Here is a 23212-nt window from a genome sequence, read left to right on the forward strand (position 1 = left end):
TTGCAGGCCAGCGAGCAAAAGCTTAGTCTGTCACTCCCCATAGCTCGCATTACCGCCTGAACCATCCCCCACATTGCTCTCATTACCGCCTGAACACCCCACCCCACCCCACCACCCCTCCCCCGTCCGTGGAAAAATTGTCTTCCATGAAACTTGTCCCTCATGCCGAAAAGGTTGGGGACCGCTGCTCTAGAGGGTGCCACTCTCCCAGCACCTCCACATGTTCACCAACCTAGAAGCTCTCGTCCTTTTTGGTTTTTATGTTGGCTTCAGTACATAGGTATGATTGGCCATTGCTGATTGATTCAACTTGCAGCCCCTCTCCTCTCCCCAGAGGTCAAGAGGAGGGGTGGGACTGAAAGTTTCAAATCTTCAATAACATTCTTGGTCTCCTTGGCAACTAGCTGCCATCCTTAGGTGCTTTCCAAAAGTTACCTTATTAACATAAACTCGGGTGTGGTTGAAAGGGGTTTGTCATGAATATCAAGACATCCTTTGGGAATTCCCTGGCAGTCTAGTGGTTAGGACTCTGCACTTCCAATGCAGGGGCAGGGGTTTGATCCCTGGTCAGGCCGTAGGATCCTGCATACCATGCAGCGTGGACAAAACAGCAACAACAACAAAAAGACATCTTTATTGCTCTTACCACTTAGGAAATTTCAAGGGTTTTTAGGACCCCTGTGCCAGGAACAGGGATGAAGACCAAATATATACTTATTATGTCACAATATCACAGCAATACAATGTATTCCAGTGAACAGTTGTCTTCTAGCCAATTGACAGCGTTCTCTCTCTCTCCTTTTAAAAGCTCTTTTACTGAGCACTTATTGTGTGCCAAAAATTGAGCTCAGTGTTTTACAGACTTTTTATTTTTTATTTATTTATTTATTTTTTGTGGTACGTGGGCCTCTCACTGCTGTGGCCTCTCCTGTTGTGGAGCACAGGCTCCGGACGCGCAGACTCAGCGGCCATGGCTCATGGGCCTAGCCGCTCCGCGGCATGTGGGATCTTCCCAGACCAGGGCACAAATCCTTGTCCCCTGCATCGGCAGGCAGACTCTCAACCACTGCGCCACCAGGGAAGCCCCAGACTATTTTTATACTTGCAGTAATCCTATGAAGTGGTTATAACTAGCTCCTTGAACGCCTTGGAAAAGTGAATTTAGAGAATATAATCTGTTCATATACTTTCAAATAACTGAATGTGTAGATAGAGTTGTAGAATGAATATTTATGTCCCCCCAGATTCATATGTTGAAGCTCTAACCCGCAATGTCATAGTATTTGGAGATGGGGCCTTTGGGAGATAATTAGGTTTAGATGAGGTCATGAGGGTGGGGCCTTCATAGTGGGATTAGTATGCTTATAAGAAGAGGAGGAGACACCAGAGTTCTCTCTCTGTCATGGGAGGACACAGCAAGAAGGCTGCCATCAGCAAACCAGGAAGAGAGAGCCCTCACTATAACTCAACCAGGCTGGCACCCTGATCACATACTTCCAGCCTCCAGAATTGTGAGAAAGAAATTTCTGTTCTTTAAGCCACCCAGTCTATGGTATTTTGTTGTGGCAGCTCCAGCTGACAATAAAGATAGTACAGTGAACACTTGAATATGCTTCACATAGATTCACCATGACAATGGGCTTTTTACAGACTGGACATTTCTTTTTCTGAAAGGCCTCAGAAATGTTTCTCTGCTAGAAGTTTGAAATGAAGTCAAGACCAAAACATTCTCTATTTTTCTTTTCTTTCTTTTTCTCTTCTTTTCTTAAAATATTCTAATAGTGAGAGTGTCCAAGGATCACCAGAGGTCTGGTATATGTGCTGAAGAGAGGACAGGTTTTGGAACCTATCAGATCTGGAGTAGAATCTAGGCTCTGCCACTAATTAGCTGCGTGAGCTTGAGTGAGTTATTTAACCTTTCTGAATCTCAGTTTCCTCAACTGTGAAATGGGATAATGATCTATACAGATGGTTGGTTCATGGGTCCATGTTTATAAAGCCTCTGGCACCAGACTTACAGTTGACACTGTTAATGGTTATCACAATGCACAGCAATGAGTATACCTCTGTAGGGGAAAGAATATGGGATATGTAGTTAGTGACTTAGATTATAGACCTGATTCTGCCACTTAAAAACTATGTGACATCAGATAAATTATTAAACTTTCTGGGCCTCAGTGTATCCTTTGCAAAAAGAAAAAGGACTAGGAATGCCTTCTTTACAAGACAGCTGAGAGTAATAAATGTAACAGGGCCAACCATTGACTTGTGAAGTTTCAAAAACCCAATTAGAAAAGAATTCTGAAATGTGAGAACAGATGGACTCCCTTATACTAACCCATCATTTTATAGGTGAGAAGATAGAGGAGTGTTTGAGGAAAGTGTTGGAGCTAGGTCTTGTACCTAGGTCTTCCCACAAAGTAACAACCAAGGTTTTATCCTTGAAAACCTTGCTTGTCAACATCCTGTCCTGGCCACTTCCCAATCTTCTGCTGGCCCAGACCAGCTCACATGCTCTCCCCACTCCTGTTCTGAGCCCTAAATGCATTTCCTAGCTTCAGCATGCAGCAAACATGTTAAATACTTCATATACCTCCCACAAAAGACATGACCCTCAAGGTTGCAAAGCTAGGAAATCGATCTGTTCATATACTTCACTAGCGTTTTTCATCAGTTCATTTTCCCCTAGAATGCTTTCTTTACTTAAAAAAATAAAGTCAATTTAAGAAGCAGATCTGGGGACTTCCCTGGTGGCACAGTGGTTAAGAATCCACCTGCCAATGTAGGGGACACAGTTTTCATCCCTGACCCGGGAAGACGCCACGTGCTGTGGAGCAGCTAAGCCCATGCACCACAACTACTGAGCCTGCGCTCTAGAGCCTGCGAGCCACAACTGCCGAGCCTGTGCACCACAACTACTGAAGCCCATGTGCTCTAGGGCCCACATGCCACAACTACTGAGCCCGTGTGCCGCAACTACTGAAGCCCGTGCACCACAACAAGAGAAGCCACCGCAATGAGAAGCCCACGCACTACAACAAAGAGTAGCCCCCACTTGCCATAACTAGAGAAAGCCCTTGCGCAGCAACGAAGACCCAATGCAGCCAAAAATAAATTTAAATTAAAAAAGTTTTAAAAAAGCAGATTTGTATTTGACATGGCAGTTTATCAGCTAGAGGACCTCAATAATTAAGCTGACAGCCTGCAAATACAATGAATAATCTGATATATCAGTAAGGTTTAAAAAAAAAAAAAATCTTTCTCTGCAGTGACCCAGGCCCTGTACCTTTCACCCTTCTCTGTTAAGGATCACCTGGTGGAGGTTTTCAGACTAACTGACATTTGTACTTTGTTCTTTGCAAAGAACTTTTGTGGGTTTTTCCCCTATATATTTCTTATAACAAGTCTGGGGAGATAGCCCTTATTTTCCAAATAAAATGACTGGGGATGAGCTTTCCCAAGGTCATGCTACTACTGAGCCCGTGTGCCACAACTGCTGAAGCCCACGTGCCTAGAGCCCGTGCTCCGCAACAAGAGAAGCCACCACAATGAGAAGCCTGCGAACCACAACGAAGAGTAACCCCCACTCACTGCAACTAGAGAAAGCTCATGTGGAGCGACGAAGACCCAATGCAGCCAAAAAAAAAAAAAAAAATCAAGTTCTCCCTTTTAAAATAAATAAATAAGTAAATAAATAAATACCTTTATGTTTCTCAGATTACATCTTTCTTCCCCATCCTTCCCACCCTTTATCATTCAGGCCATTCTTACTCTTTCTTGGATTATTTACACTGCCCCCCAACTGGTCTTTCTGACTCCTATCACATACCTTCTCCCCAATGTGTTCTTTACAAATCAACTAAAATCATTTTTCTAACTTGAAAATTTGACCACATCACTCAAGTGCTTAAAACCCTTTAGTGATTCTTCACTGTCCTTTGGATAAAGTCAAAACTTCTTAGCTTGCAATAGGAGATTTTTATGACATGACCATTCAGATCTCTCCAGCCCATCTTCTGCTCATCTTATCTATCTATATTCTCAGTCCAGATGGTGGCTGTCATTATGTTTTAGAGCTATAATTTCATTAGAGGTCATCAAATACAATCTTATTCTCAGATGAGGAATCTGAGGTCTTATAAGTGCCTAAGGAAAGAACTTATTACAGTTCACAGTGAATTCAGTATCTGATTTACTAGTACCCAGCTTGCCCCTGGCATACCATGAATATTGTCTAAATATTTTTTGGGTAAATAGATGGATGGACAAATATCAAAATTGGAAGTAGAAACCAAAACTTTGGCAGCCAATCTAGTTCTCTTTCTACTTACTTTATGCTGCTTCTTTATTTCCAAGAATGAATATGTATATATAAACACCTGGTATGTAGTTAGGCCCTCATTAGGTACTAAAACATTAGTAGCCATTGTTTTATTAGTCATCATTATATCCCCAGAGCCTAGCACAAAGATGGGTACAGAGTAGATTCTCGGTAAATTTCAAAGGGAGAAGTGAAGGAGAAGAGAAAGGAAGGAAGGAAAGGAGGGAGGGAGGGAGGGAGAGAGAAGAGGAGGGGAGGGGATGGGGTCACATCAGAGAATTATGAGATGGGGTTGAGGGAAAGACTCCTTTGATCTGGCTGCCCTTTCTAATGAGTAGCCCTCTGTCATGGCAGGAAGAGTCTGGGACAGGTTGCCAGTGTGGGAGAGATTGTTCTTGCTTTGTAGGTGAATGAACTGAGCCTCAGAGAATTTAATTTGGATGATCTGTTGTGACTGGTCAACCCTTTGGATGGACCAGATGGAACAGGGGGATTTTTCTCCTTATGAGTTATGAAGAGACAGCAGAGATCCTCAGAGAAAACAAAAGGGATCTTCTCCCCTTGCCTACTTGGTTTATAGCAAATTTTCTTTTTTAACAATGATAGTTGAAGTCTAACAATTCCTTCGAGCTTCTTAGAAAGGAAGAGGTATCCTCAAACCTCCTACATTACCTATGTAGTCAGCCTTGGACTGGCTTACTTTGGGTTTCAGTTTCTTTGCTAACAAAGCCAGATTTGACTTCTAAAAACAAAATTAACTTTCAGTTATAAGATAAATAAGTACTAGGAACGTAATGTACAACATAATAAATATAATTAACACTGCTGTATTTTATATATGAAATTTACTAAGAGCAAATCCTGCATCCTCATCACAAATAAAAAAATATATTTTTCTATTTGATTTTATATCTATATGAGATTATGGATGTCCACTAAACTTATCGTGATAACCATTTCATGATGTATGTAAGTCAAATCATTATGCTGTACACCTTAAACTTATTATAAGTTATTATTATAAGTCAATTATAATAAGTCAGTTATATAAGTCAGTAACTTATTATTATAAGTCAATTATATCTCAGTAAAACTGGAAGAAAAAAATTGGACTCGCCTTTACCAAATTTTCTCTGAAGCTTTAGAAAACAAGGGTCCGCAGAACCCCATGTAATAATAGATAAGAAGTAAAATACAACTTTACCATTTGTAATTTCATTGAATCCTTATAACAGTTGTATGAGGTAGAAATTTTTATTAAAAAATTGATTTTACAGATGAAGAAAGACTAAGAAAAGTCAGTAAGTGTGTACAAGTTTTTACTGCTTGTAAGTGGCAAAGCTAAGACTAGAGCTTAGGTTTACTGGAATCTAAATCCAATTCCAGTGTACTTCCCACTCCACCAGGCTGTCAGGCAAGACCTCTCTGGGTTTTAAAGGGAACACAAGCAGTGTGTCTGCCTCTGATACATTATATGTGGTGTCGGTACAAAAAGCAAATGGATTAAATCTTGTCTGGGCAAGAATCATGCACATTAAACTGATTTGCTCTTTGCTTGTGGCTGATTTACTTGCCTGGATCACAAAATTATTTCCCACTTTGGTAGGAAAGAAAGCAGTGTTTTCCCCCAAAGAAAGAAGTGTTGACCTTGAGTTATTATTCCCCTGCTCCTTTTGGCTTCCTGTTCTCTGAAGAAGTTGTTCATTAATTTCATGTCTTTCTAGACTGTGAGCTCCTTAAGTATAAAAGTTAAGAACCTCCTGTGCCTAGAAGAGAGCAGGCAGTTAGTTACTCATTAAATATTCATTGAATTAAGTTATTATCATTATGTTTATATTAATTATAAATTACTGTTGCTGTAGGTAATTATTTTATAATAATAACTACCATTAATGTTAAGAAAGCTAGGGTGGCTATGCTATTATCAGACAGAATAGACTTTAAAGCAACAACAAAAAATGTTACTAGAGTTAAAGAGGGACATTTTATAATAATAATAAAAGAGTCAATCATTCATGAAGGTATAACAATTATAAACATATATACACCTAACAATAGAATCCCAAAATATGTGAAACAAACTATACCTAACAGATATCTGTAGGACACGCCAACAACAGAATTTAGTTGTCTCCAGTACACATGAAACATTCTCCAGGATAGTCAGTATGCTGGGCCATAAAACAACTCTCAGTACATTTAGAGGATTGAACTCATACAGAGTATGTTCTCCAGTCACAATGGAATGAAGTTATAAATTAGTAATAAAAAGAAATTTGAGAAATTTACAATTTAGTGAAAAATAACACACTCCTGAATAATCAATGGGTCAAAGAAGAAATCACAAGGGAAATTAGAAAATACTTGGAGATGAGTAAAACACACCATACCAAAATTTATGGGATGTAGCTAAAGTATACTTAGAAGGAAATTTATAGCTATAAATGCCAACATTAAAAATGAAGAAAAGGGGCTTCCCTGTTGGTGCAGTGGTTGAGAGTCCGCCTGCTGATGCAGGGGACGCGGGTTCGTGCCCCAGTCCGGGAGGATCCCACATGCCGTGGAGCGGCTGGGCCTGTGAGTCGTGGCCGTTGAGCCTGCGCGTCCAGAGCCTGTGCTCCACAGTGGGAGAGACCACAACAGTGAGAGGCCCACATACCGCAAAAAAAAAAAAAAAAAAAAAAAAAAAAAAGAAGAGTGATCTCAACTCAGTAACCTAACCTTCCACCTTAACACACTGGGGGGAAAAAAAGAGTAAACTAAACCTAAAGCAAGTAAAGGGAAGGGAATAATAAAGATTAGAGTAGAAATCAATGAAATTAAAAAACAGAAGAACAATAGAGAAAATCAATAAATCAAAAGTTGGTTCTTTGAAAAGAGCAACAAAATTAACAAACTTTTATCTAGACTGATTAAGAATAAAAGAGAGAAGACTTAAATTAGTAAAATCAGGAATGATACAGGGGGCATTATTACTGATTTTACAGAAATAAAAAGGATTATAAGGGCATATTATGAACAATTATATGCCAACAAATCAGATATCTAGGAGAATGGAAGAACTACAGATGGTACCTGACTTATGATGATTCAACTTAGGATTTTTCAACTTTGCAATGGTGTGAAAGTAGAAAATCTGAATAGACCTATAACATAATTAGTAAAAAAACAAACAAACTTTCTACAAAGAAAAGCCCAGGACAAACATCTTCATTGGTGAGTTCTAACAAATATTTAAATAAGAATTAACACTCACCTTCCACAGACTCTTCCAAAAAATAGAGGAGGGGGGAGTACTCGCGGCAAGTATTGTCCTGATACCAAAATCAGACAAAGACATCATAAGAAAACTATAGACTAATATCCCACTTGAATATAAATGCAAAAGTCCTCAACAAAATAGCAAAACGAGCAATAACGTATAGAAAGGGTTATATTATACACTATGACCAAGTGGGATTTATCCCAGGGGGGAAGATCCATTCAACATAGGAAAATCAATCAGTGCAACACACCATATTAAAAATTAAAGGACAGAACTCACATAATCATCTCAATAGATACAGAAAAAGCTTTTGACAAACTCTAATACCCTTTCATGATTTAAAGAAACAAAGAAATGAACAAAAACTCCAACAAACTAGGAATAGAAGGAACTTCCTCAACCTGATACAGGACATTTATGAAAAACCCATGGCTGTCATCATACTTAATAGAAAAAGACTGAATGCTTTTCCCATAACATTGTGAACAGGCAAGGATTTCAGGTTTCACCACTTCTATTGAACATTGTGCTGGAGGTTCTAACCAGGGCAGTTGGGCAAGAAAACGAAATAAAAGTCATCCAGATTGGAATGGAAGAAGTAAACTAGCTGTCTTTGCAGATGACACGATCTTGCATAGGGAAAATTCTGAGGAATCCATGCAGAAACTATTAGAACTAGTAAATGAGTTCAGCAAGGTTGCAGGATATAAGATCAATATATAAAAATCAATCATATTTCTGTACAGTTGTAATAAATAATCCAAAAATGAAATTATGAAAACAATTCTGTTTACAATAGCATCAAAACAAAAAAATAGGAATCAATTTAACAAAAGAAGCATAAAATATAAACTCTGAAAACTACAAAACATTCTTGAAAGAAATTAACGATCTAAATAATTAGAAAAATATCCCATGTTCATGGATTGAAAGATTTAATATTTTTAAGATGGTAATACTCCCCAAATTGATCTACAGATTCAACACAGTCCCTATCAGAATCCCAGCTGACTTGTTTGCATATTTTGACAAGCTGTTCCTAAACTTCACATGGAAATTCAAAGGACCCGTATTAGCCAAAACAATCTTGAACAGGAACAAATTCAGAAGACCCACACTTCCCAATTTCCCAGAGCTTATTAGAAAGCTACAGGTAATCAAGACTGTGTTTTTGGCATAGGGGTAGACATATGGATCACTGGAATAGTATTGAGTGTCCAGAAATAAACCTTCATATTTACAGTCAGTGATTTTCAACAAGGGTACCAAAAACAATTCAGTGGGGGAATTAACAGTCTTTTCAACATATGGTGCTGGGACAACTAGATATCTACATGTGAAAGAATGAAATAGGACCCCTCTTTCACATCATATGCAAAAATTAACTCAGAATGGTTCAAAGACCTAAATATAAGAGCTAGAACTATAAAACTCTTATAAGAAAACTTGGAGGTAAATCTTTGTGACCTTAGATTTGGCAAGGGTTTCTTACATATGATACCAGTAGCACAAGAAGCCAAAGAAAAAATAGGTAAATTGGACTTAATCAAAATTTAAAACTTTTGTACTTCAAAGGACACCATCAATAAAACAAAAAGAGGGCTTCCCTGGTGGCGCAGTGGTTGGGAGTCCGCCTGCCGCTGCAGGGGACGCGGGTTCGTGCCCCGGTCCGGGAGGATCCCACGTGCCGCGAAGCGGCTGGGCCCGTGACCCATGGCCGCTGGGCCTGCGCGTCCGGAGCCTGTGCTCCGCGGCGGGAGGGGCCGCAGCAGTGGGAGGCCCGCGTACCACAAAAAATAAAAAAATAAAAAAAAATAAAAAATAAAACAAAAAGGCAACCCACATATTTGGGATAAAATATTTGCAAATCATCTGACAGATAAGGGACTTGTACCAATGTTTATATGTCAAGAACTCTTACAAGTCAATAATAAAGACAACCCAATTAAGAAATATGCAAAGAATCTGAATAGATAGTTCTCCAAAGAAGATATAAAGATGGCTAATAAACACATGAGAAGGTGTTCAACATAATTAGTCATCAGGGAAATGCAAATCAAAACCACAGTAAGGTTCTATTTAACACCCTTAGAATGGCTATAATTAAAAAGGCAGATAATAACAAGTGTTGGCAAGGATATGGAGAAATTAAAACTCTTATATACTGACGCTAGGAGTGTAAAAATGGTATAGCCACTTTGGAAAAGAGTCTGGCTATTCCTCAAATGGTTTCCTGTCTCTATGACCTTGCTTATACTGTTTTTATTTGGGAATGCCAGTTCTTTTATCTTTGCCTGTCAGAATCCTGCCTATTCCACAAGGCCCAGCTCCAATTGCAGTTCCCCAAGCTTATATACTTAGAAACAGATTCTGCTAGGTTGTATGTCTTTATTTGGTATTACAAAATTGCCTTTCAGAATGCTTTTATTAATTCCCATTGTTTCAGATCCTTCCTAACACTTGATATTGTCAGACTTCAAAATATTTGTCAGTCTGATAGGTGTGAAATGATATTGTATTCCATCTACTTGCATTTTGCTGATTACTAGTGTCGTTGAACATCTTTTTCTTTTCTCCTCCATTTCCCGACTCATTTGAGTGATTTCTTCCATGAATTGCATGATTAGATTCTCTTGGCTTATTTTCATTTTCTTACTGATTAATATGAGTTTTTTATTCTGGATACTAGTTCTTTTTAAATGTGTGATAAATATCTTTTCTTACTCTGTGCTTGCTATTTTTTTTTTTTTTTCGGTATGTGGGCCTCTCACTGTTGTGGCCTCTCCCGTTGTGGAGCACAGGCTCCAGATGCGCAGGCTCAGCAGCCATGGCTCATGGGCCTAGCCACTCCACGGCATGTGGGATCTTCCCAGACCGGGGCACGAACTCGTGTCCCGGGCATCGGTAGGCCGACTCTCAACCACTGCGCCACCAGGGAAGCCCTCTGCGCTTGCTTTTTAACTCTGTTTATAGCATCTTTTCATACAGATTTAAATTTTGATAAGTTAAATTTATCAACCTTTTGGTCTCATCTAAGAAATATTGATACTTTCTAATCCCAAGGTCAAACTGATATCCTCCTTTTTTTTTTTTCTAATAGTTTTAAAGTTTTTGTTTCTTTGTTTAATTTAGGTCTTTGGTCTTTCTGGAGTTGGAGAAGTGAGAGGTGGGGATCTAATTATTTTTTCTTCACATGAAAAACCAAGTATCCCAATATATTTTATTGAATCTGAGCAAGATTCTTTCCTTTACCAAATCTTGTTAAACAGAATAATGAAATGAAAGAGTGAATTGATCTGGGAGGGAAAGGGATTCATGGACCAAGTCATCAGTTTGCAAGATTTCATCTTGCTTTTTTATCTCTTTTAAAAGATAAATGCAGGGAGGGCAGGAATCATTCACGAACAGTCTGTAAAGTGCTGAGCACCTCCCATCTGTCTTATAGATGGTGGCGGGGCGGGGGGAGCAGCAGCATACTCCTGGAGTGGTGGTTGAGACAGAATAGGCCATCTGCTTTCCATTAAAATTTCTCCCATACTGGCAGATAGGGAACTTTGGTGATATTTTTAGATTTGTAAAAGAATGTTTCCCCCTGAGGAATAGAACACACTTACCTTATGTGCTTACTTAGTAGCAATTTTATTACTAGCTTGAACCTAGCCTATTTTCTTATCTTTTTTTGTTGTGATATTGTTTTTATACTGAAGACATATCAAGCTAGGCCTGCTCTGGTTTTAGCAGCCTTTCTCTTCTAGGGCCCAGCCAAGGTGAATGACCCGCAGGTTGGTGGCCTTTCACCTGATGGATGAGTTCTCCCTGAAGATGCAACAACGTAACTCAGAGCACAGTTGATTACAGGATAGTGCCCCCTTTCTTGTTACCTCACGGGGGAGTTACCTTGCCCCAACTAAGAACAATGCCTCACTTACACCCTTATATTTCCCTGGGGCTCACTAGTGGGAGGCTGGGTGGGTGGGCCTTGAATCCAGTGTACAGGCTTCCTCAGATTCAGGTCTGGTGGGCTGCTCCAGAGCCAGCACTGCAGAACTGCTGCCTGCCTCCCTGACCTACATTCCCACCAGTATAGCACTCTTAGCAGCCAGGCCTCCCAACTAGTAAGAGGAATTCAGATTTAGGCTTTTTATCTGGAGCGAACACATTCAAGGGTCCATTTAATTTATTTTCTTTCCTTCTGCCTATTTAAAGAAAAGGGGGAAAAAAGCCCACAAACCCTGCATTTAGAATGTTTCCCATCTTTACTTTTAGCCTTTCAGCTCAGTGCAATAAAAATGATTTTGCTGTCAGGATGAAGTTTTGTGAGCTCTGTCTCCTAAACATCTTTGTAATTCCACTCTCTTTATCCCTTTGTTACTGTTTTAGCTTTGCCTTTGGGCTGTTGCACCAACTTCCCATCTGGTCCCTCCTTCTCTGATCTCACCCACTCTGAACCCCTTTCTACATTGCTACTGTAGTTGTTTTTATAAAACACAAATTTGAAACTCCCCAATTTAAAATCCTCCAATGGATTCTTAAATTCCATGTCTTAGCCTGACATTCAGATCTCTTCACAATCTGTCCCCAGTGTTGTTGTTTTTTTTTGCGGTACGTGGGCCTCTCACTGTTGTGGCCTCTCCCGTTGGGAGCACAGGCTCCGGACGCGCAGGCTCAGCGGCCATGGCTCACGGGCCCAGCCGCTCCGCGGCATGTGGGATCTTCCCAGACCGGGGCACGAACCTGTGTCCCCTGCATCGGCAGACGGACTCTCAACCACTGCGCCACCAGGGAAGCCCCCCCGAGCGTATTTTTTAAACCTTCATTTCCTGCCACTCTTCCCCACTCACTGTAACCTCCAACCACATTGAACTATTTGCCATTTGCCTGATATAGGATACATTTTCATGCCTTCATGCATGAAACGAATATATATTTCTTTGTCCGCACGCTCACACACCTCTGACAAACTCCTCTTATTCATTGTTCAAGGCCAGCTAAAATCTTTCTTCATCTGAAAAGCTATTCCCAACTGTCCCAGACCTGTTCTTCACTCCTTCCTCAGCATTTCCACAATACCCCAACATTCTCTGATTATATATCATATATATTGCCTATAGATTAATATAAATAATCTATGTTACTTCCCTGTTAGACTGTAAGCTCTTATGTAGAGAACCTAGCACCATGCTTGGCACGGTAAGCATGTGCTAGATGCTAACTATGCTGATGGATAATGATGAAGAAATCTGGATTAAGTCACTTTAGGCCTTCATTGACCACTTATTACCAGTCTTGTTGTGTCAATTCATTTCTTTTTTTTTTTTTTTTTAAATCAAGGGAAAAAAAGAAGAGTGAGCGAAGCAGGAAGAAAATGGAATTATTTTAAGGGAAGATGATTTGTAAATTGAAGTCTGACCAAAGGTGGACAATCAGGATGGGGAAGAGTTGAAGGAATTGAGTCTGGATTTGAGCAAGAGAAAGTTCAGGAAGAATAACAGATATCTTCATATCTGTGGACAGTTGTGCTGGAGCAGAGGAAACAGACATGTTCTGTGAGGGTGGAACGAGGACCAGTAGTTTAGAAGCTGTTCAGGGTTAGATTCCTTACAAGGTTGATTTTTAGCGCAGAGTAAAGAATTTCTTAACCTCCAGAGCTCTCCAACAGGAGCTTTGACTGCCTCAAGAGATTCTGAACACACCATCATTAGAAGGTGTGCTGGCAGAGGCCATGTGGCCAGCCATGTGGGCCACTATAGAAGATATTACAGTGCTGAGTGTCAAATTAGACTCAATCATCTCTAATAACTCTTCTAACTGTGTAATTCAGTGCCTGTGTGATACTTTTCAGTAACGTGAGCATGACCTATATTAGGATACTGAGTGGGAACAGAATAGCTTTTTTTTTTTTTTTTAAAAATAACTGTACCATCTTTGACCAAATCGATTCTCCTGAGTAATTTCCTGTTTTCTCAGGTTTTGAATCTGAAATAAAAGAATGTTGGCAAAGAAAACGGCAGCCAAATCCAGAGGTTTACACAAAGTAGGCTCATGTTTTGAGGGAGGTTGTTAGAATGGACTTTGTCTCATTCAGCAGGCCCAGTTCTGTCTCCACTCTCTTTTTAGTAGTTGTGTAAGATAAGTCTAAGCTTCAATATCCTCATCTATAAAATGGGACTAATAATGTATTTCATAGAGTTAAGGTAAAAATTAAGTCAGATAAAGAAGTGCCTGGCACAGTGCTCAGAACGTGTTACAGATTCAAAACTGTATCCTTCCTCTTGCCCTCTTCTTTTTTATTTTGAGAGAATTAAAGATTTTTGTTTTGCTTGTATGGTTTTTTTGGTCGCCCCTAGGGTTGGGGGACAGTTTTCTTCATTTTAATTGTGAGCTTCAGAACTAAAGCTCTCTCTTCATTGCATAAGTGTTCCCCCTGCTCACAAAGGAATAATCCTCTTTGTCTTCCTGACCCAAGGAGTTAGTCTTCCACTACCTTTTTGATACTCTGCTATTTTTACTTCCTAAAGATCAAGTAGTTTCAGAAACAGTTTCTGATTTCTTTGAAAGTAATTTCTAATTTCCATATTAATCAAAAAAATAGCTTTACATTTCTTCAGTCCTAATCCTAGTAACAAGAAGTAAAAGGGGTTAGATTGTATTAACATCTGTAAAGCAGTTAAAATGTACACATCAGAATCCTAGGAAACCTGATCACTACTGTAGCCTTTGAGGTACAGAGGAGAAAAGCTTACTTGTGTCCATTTATTCTCTTCACTCTTGACCTCCAAAGAATATAAATACAGGAGGGGCACATTTGTTCCCAAGGAGCAAGTCATAGTTATTTGGTAGGTGTGGAAAAGGCCAGTTTCCACCACTGATTTACTGAATAATCTCAGCCAAAATATCACTTTACCTCTTTGAGCCTTGATTTCCTTATCTACAAAATGGGGAAAGTAACATTAGTGTTGTTTTGAGGCTTGAATGACATAGCATGTATGAAAATATCTTTTGTCTGAGTGGTGGGTGAAATATCCATGGTGTATTATTTGAATTCCATGTCTTTACCCCCAATGCACTTTAACAGATCCAGGCAGTCTTGGGGAACTGGGACTTGGAGTGCACTCCACTCGCTTTGGTGGGGCAGAACCTATCCAGAGTCTTGGGAGTGTGCTGAGAGGAGACTTCAGCAGGTAATAGCCAGTCTAGCAAGTGTTACTATGACCTGAAACTTACATTCTAGTAGTGGGAGATAGGCAGTCTCCCATAAATACGTAAACATATAGTATATCAGGTTGTTAACTGCTGTGAAGGAAAACAAAGCATGATAAGGAGCACAGAGAGTAATGAAAGTTGAAGATAGTATTTTAGAATGTAAGGTGACCTTTGAACAGAGTTCCAGAAGGGAAGAAAGGGTCAGGGTAAAGGCTCTGAGATGGGAAAGTGCTTGACACATTTGAAGAACAGCAAGGAGGCCATTGTGGCTGGAGTAGATTAGCATGCGGGCAAGGAGAGGAGGTTAGAGAGGTAGCTCGTGGGTCATTGAAAGGATTTCACCATAATTGTCTTGGGAAGCTACTGTGGGGCTTAAAGAGAGGAGTGTCATGATCTGATTTAATGTTTTAATGGATCTGTTCTGGCTGCTGTGGTAAAGAGACTGCATAGGATCAAAGGTAGAAGCAGGGAGACCCATTAAGAAGCTATTGCAATAATCTAGGTGAGAAATAACAATGACTTGGACTAGGGTAGAAAGTATGTAGGCAATGAGATGTGGTCAGATTTTAAATATATTCTAAAGGTGGAACTGAAAGGATTTGCTGATGGATTAGATGTGGATAGGAGAAGAAGAGTAGAGTCAAGGACGACTCTAAGATTTTTGGCCTGAGGAGCTAGAAGAATGAGTTGTCATTTACTGGTGTGGAGAAAAAGCTTAGAGAACAGATTTGGAAGGGAATGGGAAGATAAAAGTAAATATTTAATTTTGAATGTCATAAGTTTAAAATAACAATAGCTAACTTTTTGAAGTCTTAACGGTTTGCCTGGCTCCTAGTACTTTGAGGTCTTACTAATTTAATACTTATAGCAACCTATTAAGTAAATAATAGTATTATTCCCACTTTACAAATGAGAAAACTAAAGCACAGAGAGGTTAAGTAAGTGGCCCAAAGTCACACAAATAATTAGTGGTGTTGCTGGAATGCAAACCTAAGCTTAGATCTAGCTCCAGAGACCGTACTCTTAGCCACTCTACCCATATAGCCTTGATGTCTAGCAAACATCCAAGTGGAGATGTTAAGTAGGTAGTTAGATACTGTGAGTCTGGAGTTAAGGACAACAGTCCAGTCTAGCAATATGAAACTTGGGCATAGGTAGTGGACAGATGAAACTGAAAAGGTAAGTTAGGGTCAGTGACTGTAAAGGGAGATATGGTCACAAGAAGACAAAATGATGAGATCAAGACCTAAAAGGCAACCTACCCTTTTAGGTGTGGTTAACCCATCAGTCCTGCTTCATAGAGCCAAGGAAGGTACAAGCCAAGCCACTTATGGATGTCCCCAAAATGCTACACTTCATCCTTCTGCCTGGAATGTTCTTCCTCTCCTTCTTTTGTCCACATCAAGGGACACCTAGTGCCCAGTATAATCCCTGGCAGACAGTAGGTACTAAATAAATGTTGGTTGATAAAGGCCCCTTTTCTGCTCACTTTACATCCTTGTCATGGCACTTTTCGGGCTGCATTCTAACTGTCCACTCATCTGTTTTTCTCTCTCATTACTTGGTGACACTCTCAAAGCCAGGGACCCTCTTGGATTTGTTTCTTTTGTTTTTAAACCTTTCATAGCTCCAGAATACAATGCCCTGGGTAATCTCTTTATTGAGTACCTATTCTCTACAGTTATCTGTGCTAGGCACTAGAGATGCCAGCATCATCAACAGAGGCAGCAGGATGAATAATATCAGTTGGGGACAAGGAAACAAAATAAACAAAACAAACCCAGAAAAGTTGTAGGAAGGAAGCCCAGCTTTCATATGATGCCCTTTTTGGACAGGGGAAGTTGATGGTTGGGAAGGGATAGTCTCTACTGGCCACAAAGACTATTTATTCATCACCACCCTGTGTTTGAGAAGCTTGGATGCTTGCTGTCCAGGCTGAGGGGAAGAGGAAGTGGTGGTATGCTCAGGGAGTAGAAAATAGGAACTGATCAAGAGCTGTTGTGTACATGCAAATGAGACATAGCTATGCCTTCAAGAAGCTTACAGATTGGGGAAAGCGGGGCGGACAGGAAATATAAACAAACCGTTGAAGTACACTGTGATAAGTTCTGTCATTGGGGACGCATGTGTCTTCAAATTTGTTCTGTTCTACAGGGTAGAAGGTACAGATAGAGTTTGGTGAAGTATGAGATGTCCCTTTCAGACAATCAGAGCAGTTTCACAGTGGAGGGGGCTGCCGAGTCTCAGGAAAGGACAGAGTTTATTATGGTCAGTAGAGGCGTAAGAGCGGGGATGAATGATGCGTGAGTGTGTTGCAGAGTAACCCTAGCCTCAAATGGCCTTGAAGGTGCTTCTGACCTCTGTAATCCCTTCCTTTTTCTCAGCCTAAGGATGTCACCTAGAAAATTAAGAGGGCTCTTTCTAATGCTGCCATTCTTTGATACCTGCCAAATTCAAGTGAATGAAAAATAATTCTACTTAGAAACACTGAAGGAAGATCCTGTAATTGCCCCTAAAGTAAAAGACATCTGAAATGACATAATAGGGGTATGATTACCCTTGGCTGTACAATCTCTCACATGAAGCTGAATACAGATTTCAGCCATGAGACCAGGTCACTTCGCTTCCCAGATTAAACCCTTGACTTTCTCCTTGAGAAGTGGCAGACCTCCATATTGCTAATTAAGTGACAACAAGTTGGCTGCCTTGGTTCTGAAATCAGAAAATGATTGGGAGTAAAGAGAGATGAATTTTCTTTGGAATTGGAAAGGATTTAGGGAAGGGTATATTAACAAAGATACATTATTAAAGCTCAATATTTATAAATCCCAAAGAAGCTTTTAGGGATTTGGGGATTTAATCTTTGACTTTTAAAATCAGCTTTCCATTGTCAGTCAAAATACCAATGAGCATTTAAAAACTGCAGGGAGCAATGAGACAGGCACTTACACACTGCTAGTGTGAGTACAAATTGATAGTCTTTCTAGAAAGCAGTGTGGCAAAGTATGTGAAGATTCTTAGCATGTCACTTATCATTTCTGCTGCTACTTCCCTGATCTGAGCCCCATCATCTATTGCAAGGAGTTTGCAGTAGCCTCCTAACTGGTCTCTCTGCTTCTCTACTCTTCCCCCATTATAGTCTGTTTTCCACACAGCAATCAGAGTGACTCTTTTCAAACGTAAGTCAGACCATGTTATTATTCTGCTCAAGACCCCATCATGGCTTCTCATTTCACTCAGAGTAAAAGTTGAAGTCCTTACAGTAGCCTGAAGGCCCTACACGAACTGACCAGCCTTTTATCTCTCTGACTCCTCTACAACTACTTTCCCCCTCACTTGTTCCACTTCAGCTACACTGGCCTCTTTGCTATTCCTCAGACATATCCCATATCATATACTCCCAACTTAGGGCCTTTGAACTGACTGTTTCCTTCCTGTGAAATGCTCTTCCTTCAGCCATCTTGCTTGGTTAACTCTATTTCCTTCAAGTCTGTGTGGAAACCTTACTTTCTCAGTGTGTCTTATACTGGTTACCCTATTTAATAGTGCAGTCCCAACACCGTGGCACATCTGATGCCCTTTACCCTGCCCTTCTTCTCTTTTCCATAGCACTTAAGACTGTTTTTTTAATATTTACTATTTATCCACTGCCTTCTCCAACCCTCTTAAAATATAAGCTCCACAAGGGCAGGGATCACAGTGTCTGGCACAGAGTAGATACTGAAATACTTGTTGAATGAATGGGCTTTAAAAATAGCACTATCTGGGCTTCCCTGGTGGCGCAGTGGTTGAGAGTCCGCCTGCCGATGCAGGGGACACGGGTTCGTGCCCCGGTCCGGGAAGATCCCGCATGCCGCGGAGCGGCTGGGCCCGTGAGCCATGGCCGCTGAGCCTGCGCATCTGGAGCCTGTGCTCCACAATGGGAGAGGCCACAGCAGTGAGAGGCCCGCGTGCCGCAAAAAAAAAAAAAAAAAAAAAAAATAGCACTATCTTTTGACCTAGAAAGCTCACTTCTAGAATTCATTCCTGAAAAAATAATCAGAAATGCAGCCAAAGATTTATTTGGGTTGTTCTCATACCTTTATTTATAATAATGAAAATTTGAAAACAACCTAAACCTATAAAAACAGAGTTATGGTTAAATAATTTGATATATCTACGTAATGGAATATTATCAAGATATTAAAAAGTGTTTTGAAGAGAATTACGTGGGAAAATGCTTATAATGTTAAAGTGAAAAAATAGAATTTAAAACAACATTTACCCTTATCTCACACCACATACAAAAATGAATTAATGATGGGAATTCCACGGCAGTCCAGTGGTTAGGACTCCATGCTTTCACTGCCGAGGGCCCGGGTTCAGTCCCTGGTCAAGGAACTAAGATCCCCACAAGCCGTGCAGCACAGCCAAAAAAAAAGGGTCAATGATACAAATATAAGGGTCAAAGCCTTAAAACTCTTAGAAGAAAATATAGGGTAAATCTTCATGACCTTGGATTTAGGAAGTGTATTCTTAGATACGACACCAAAAACATGAGCAACAAAGGAAAAATAGATAAATTGGATTTCATCAAAATTAAATCTGATAAAGTTTTTTTGTTTTCTTAGTTTTTAATGGAGTATAGTTGATTTACAATGTTATTAGTTTCTGCCGAACAGCGAAGTGAATCAGTTATACATATACATATATCCACTCATTTTTAGATTCTTCTTCCATATAGTTCATTCCAGAGAACTGACCTATGCTATACAGTAGGTCCTTATTAGTTATATATTTTATACATAGTAGTGTTGTATATGTCAATCCCAATCTCCCAATTTATCCCCCTCCCCCCACTTCCCCCCCAGTAACCATAAGTGTGTTTTCTACATTTGTGACTCTATTTCTGTTTTGTAAATAAGTTCATTTGTACCATTTTTTTTTTTTAGATTCCACATATAAGCAATATCATATATTTGTCTTTCTCTGTCTGGCTTACTTCACTCAGTATGACAAATCTGATAAAGGTTTAATATCCAGAATATATTAAAAAGTCCTACAACTCAACAACAAAACAACCCAACTTTTTAAATGGGCAAATGTTTTGAATAGACATTTCTCCAAACAAATGTACAAATGACCAATAAGCACATGAAAAGATGTTCAGCATCATTAATTATTAGGGAAATGTGCATCAAAACCACAAAGAGATACCAATTCACACCTGCTAGGATGGCTATAATTTTTAAAAAATAGAAAAAAATAATAGGTGTTGGTGAGGATGTGTAAAAATTGGAACCCTCATGCATTGCTGGTGGGAGTGTAAAATGGTATAGCTACTGTGAAAAACAGTTTGGTGGCTCCTGAAAAAGCTAAAGGTAAAATTACCATATAACCCAGCAATTCTGCTCCTCAGTATATACCCCCAAAAATTGAAAACAGGGACTCAAACTGATACTTGTATATCAGTGTTCACAGCAGCATTATTCACAATATCCAAAAGGTGGAAACAACCCAAGTGTCCATCAACAGGTGAATAGATAAACAAAATGTGGTATATATATACAGTGGAATATTACTCAGCCATAAAAAGGAATGAAGTTCTGATACATGCTAAAACATGAATGAACTCTGAAAAAATTATGCTAAGAAGCCAGGCACAAAAGAATAAATAGTGTTTGATTCCATGTGTTAGAATACATGAAGTATCTAGAATAGGCAAATTCATGGAGACAGAAAGTAGATTAGAAGTTAATCATGAAGAACCTAGGGCCAGGACAGGAATAAAGATGCAGACCTACTAGAGAATGGACTTGAGGATACGGGGAGGGGGAAGGGTAAGCTGGGACAAAATGAGTGGCATGGACATATATACACTACCAAATGCAAAATAGATAGCTAGTGGGAAGCAGCCGCATAGCACAGGGAGATCAGCTCCGTGCTTTGTGACCACCTGGAGGGGTGGGATAGGGAGGGTGGGAGGGAGGGAGACGCAAAAGGGAAGAGATATGGGAATATATGTATATGTATAACTGATTCACTTTGTTATAAAGCAGAAACGAACATACAATTGTAAAGCAATTATACTCCAATAAACATATTAAAAAAAAAAGTTAAGATGGGTATGGGAAGAGGGAATGGAGTGTTATTGCTTAATGGGTACAGAGTTCTGTTTGGGGTGGTTAAAAACTTTTAGAAAAATACATAGTGGGGATGGTTGCACAACATTGTGAATGTAATTAGTGCCACTGAATCGTACACCTAAATGGTTAAAGTCACAAATTTTATATATATTTTGTCACAATTAAAAAACGTTTTTTTAATCCTTATATGTAATATGCAGTGGTGGACTGGATCAGGCTTGTGTGGGCTCTCTAGACCCAATTGTGAGCTTCTCAGCTACTTATACTTATTCAGTGATGTTGGTAGCTTGAAATTGGCCATGGTTGGGAGTGCTTACACCATGGAACTTAGCAAATGCTACAAATAGGGCTCCGCCCCAATCCCCTTGAGCCAGTTGTTAAATATTTACTAGCTCACCACTGAATATATGTGTATAAAAATTAATGGAAAACTATCTGGAGACATAGATGCCAAACTGCTATTATCTCTGGGGAGGAGAGTAGTATTGTGGCAGGAATGTGAAAGTAAACTTACACTTTCTACCATATATACTTCCATAGTGTTTCAGGGTTTTTTACAGTGAGCATATAGACATATATTTCTTGTACTGCTTTGAAAAAACATACAGAAAAATGTGTATATGTTGGGACTGTGGTATTGGTGATTTTTCTTGAGAGGCTAAAACCAGTCACATATACTACCTGAAATGGCCCATGAAGAGGCTGAAGGCCAAGCTTGGGACTTGGATTCCATTTCCTCAGAAATCTGCTTTCTTCTTGCCCAACTAAATGGAACTTTTTTGTCTCTTCATAGGTTACCCTACAGCCTATCCAGCTGCAGCCCCTGCCTACAATCCCAGCCTGTACCCCACCAATAGCCCCAGTTATGCTCCAGGTGAGGAAAAAGTGAAGCCAGCAGTGGTGAGTGGGGTGGGAGGTGAGGCTCTATTTGGGAAAATAAAGCCCGAAACACTTGCTGGCCTTTTCATGTCCTTAATTGCTCTGGGCTCAGCCTGTCCACGCTTGATTGTTCAGGGAGTCCCCTCTGGGAACTGGGGCAGTTCAGCCTCTGGGAATAGAATTTCTTCCATTCTCCTTGGGACTTAAAGTTGGCCCATCTCTCTTCTGCTGGAATATCTGAGACGTGTATCCTCCTCACAGAACCTTTTCTGCTCTCCCAGTATCCACACCCAGTTTTTGCTCGGTTTCCCGAGGCTGCCGTTCACACACACATACACACACACACACACACCCCCCCTCGGTTTCCCCTGAGGCTGCCATTGACACATACACACACACACACACACACACACACACACACACACACACACCCTCGGTTTCCCCTGAGGCTGCCATTCACTCACACACACACACACACACACACACACACACACACATCCTCGGTTTCCCCTGAGGCTGCCGTTGACACATATATATATACACACACACACACACATACACACACCCTCGGTTTCCCCTGAGGCTGCTGTTGACACATATACACACACACACACACCACCCACCCACCCCTTCCTGAACGTGGATTTGGAAGAGAGTGAGAGACTTGCCACATTTTCAATCTTCAGCGAGGAACTTGTTTTCCAAAAATAATAAAGGCCCAACACTCCTTGGATAGAGGTTGAAATAGATTTGAAAGTATCGAAGTTTGTTTCAGTTTGGGAGCAATGCAGAGGTTTTACCACCATCTTGACCCCCACGCTCAAAAAAACAAGCCACTCTCAGCTGGTGCTTTAATATTCAAGGAGCAGGAGAAAGAATGTGGGCTCTGCAGTTAGTAAGTTCTGGGTTTGAATCCTGATTACTCAACTCACTAGTTGTGAGTCCTTAGACAAGTTACCTCACCTCTCTGAGAAATGTGCTACACCTACCTCATGGTTGTAGATGGTTTTATGTAAGTTCCTCTTCATTTACTCAACAAGTATTTATTTGCTGAATGTCCTCCCCACTAGAATAGAAAAAAGGAAGGATGCTGTCTTTGCCTGAAGTAGCTTACAGTCCATTTGGAAGCTGACGTGTGAGCAAATTCGTGGCTGTACAGTGTGATGAATATTGTAAAAGGAATACGTACAAGAAGAGAGGAAGTGGAGGAGGGAACAACCTCTGTCTGGGGTTGAGAGTGTAGGGGAGGCTTCACAGAGGACCTAGCAGTGGAGACTTGAGGGAGAAGTAAGAGGCATTGTTTTTTGTTTGTTTGGTTGTTTTTTTGTTGTTGCTGTTAAGAGGCATTCTTTTAAACATACAAAGGAAGAGTTGGGCATTCTAGGCAGAGTAGAGCCTGGGCAAAGACATGGAGGTGTG

At 40.2% G+C, this 23212-nt stretch overlaps 1 protein-coding gene across 5 annotated transcripts in view; it reads left to right on the plus strand.

Annotated features, from left to right (window-relative positions):
- FAM168A (family with sequence similarity 168 member A) overlaps positions 1–23212 on the plus strand; it is a 205016-nt gene that overhangs the window by 157883 nt on the left and 23921 nt on the right. For all 5 annotated transcript variants that reach the window (XM_032639336.1, XM_032639331.1, XM_032639332.1 and 2 more), the window contains exon 3: positions 21708–21788. In XM_032639336.1, the coding sequence (XP_032495227.1) occupies positions 21708–21788 (81 nt within the window). The remainder of the gene's footprint in view (positions 1–21707; positions 21789–23212) is intronic.

The sequence above is a fragment of the Phocoena sinus genome, chromosome 8 (assembly GCF_008692025.1).
Source record: "Phocoena sinus isolate mPhoSin1 chromosome 8, mPhoSin1.pri, whole genome shotgun sequence".
Lineage (NCBI taxonomy): Eukaryota > Metazoa > Chordata > Mammalia > Artiodactyla > Phocoenidae > Phocoena > Phocoena sinus.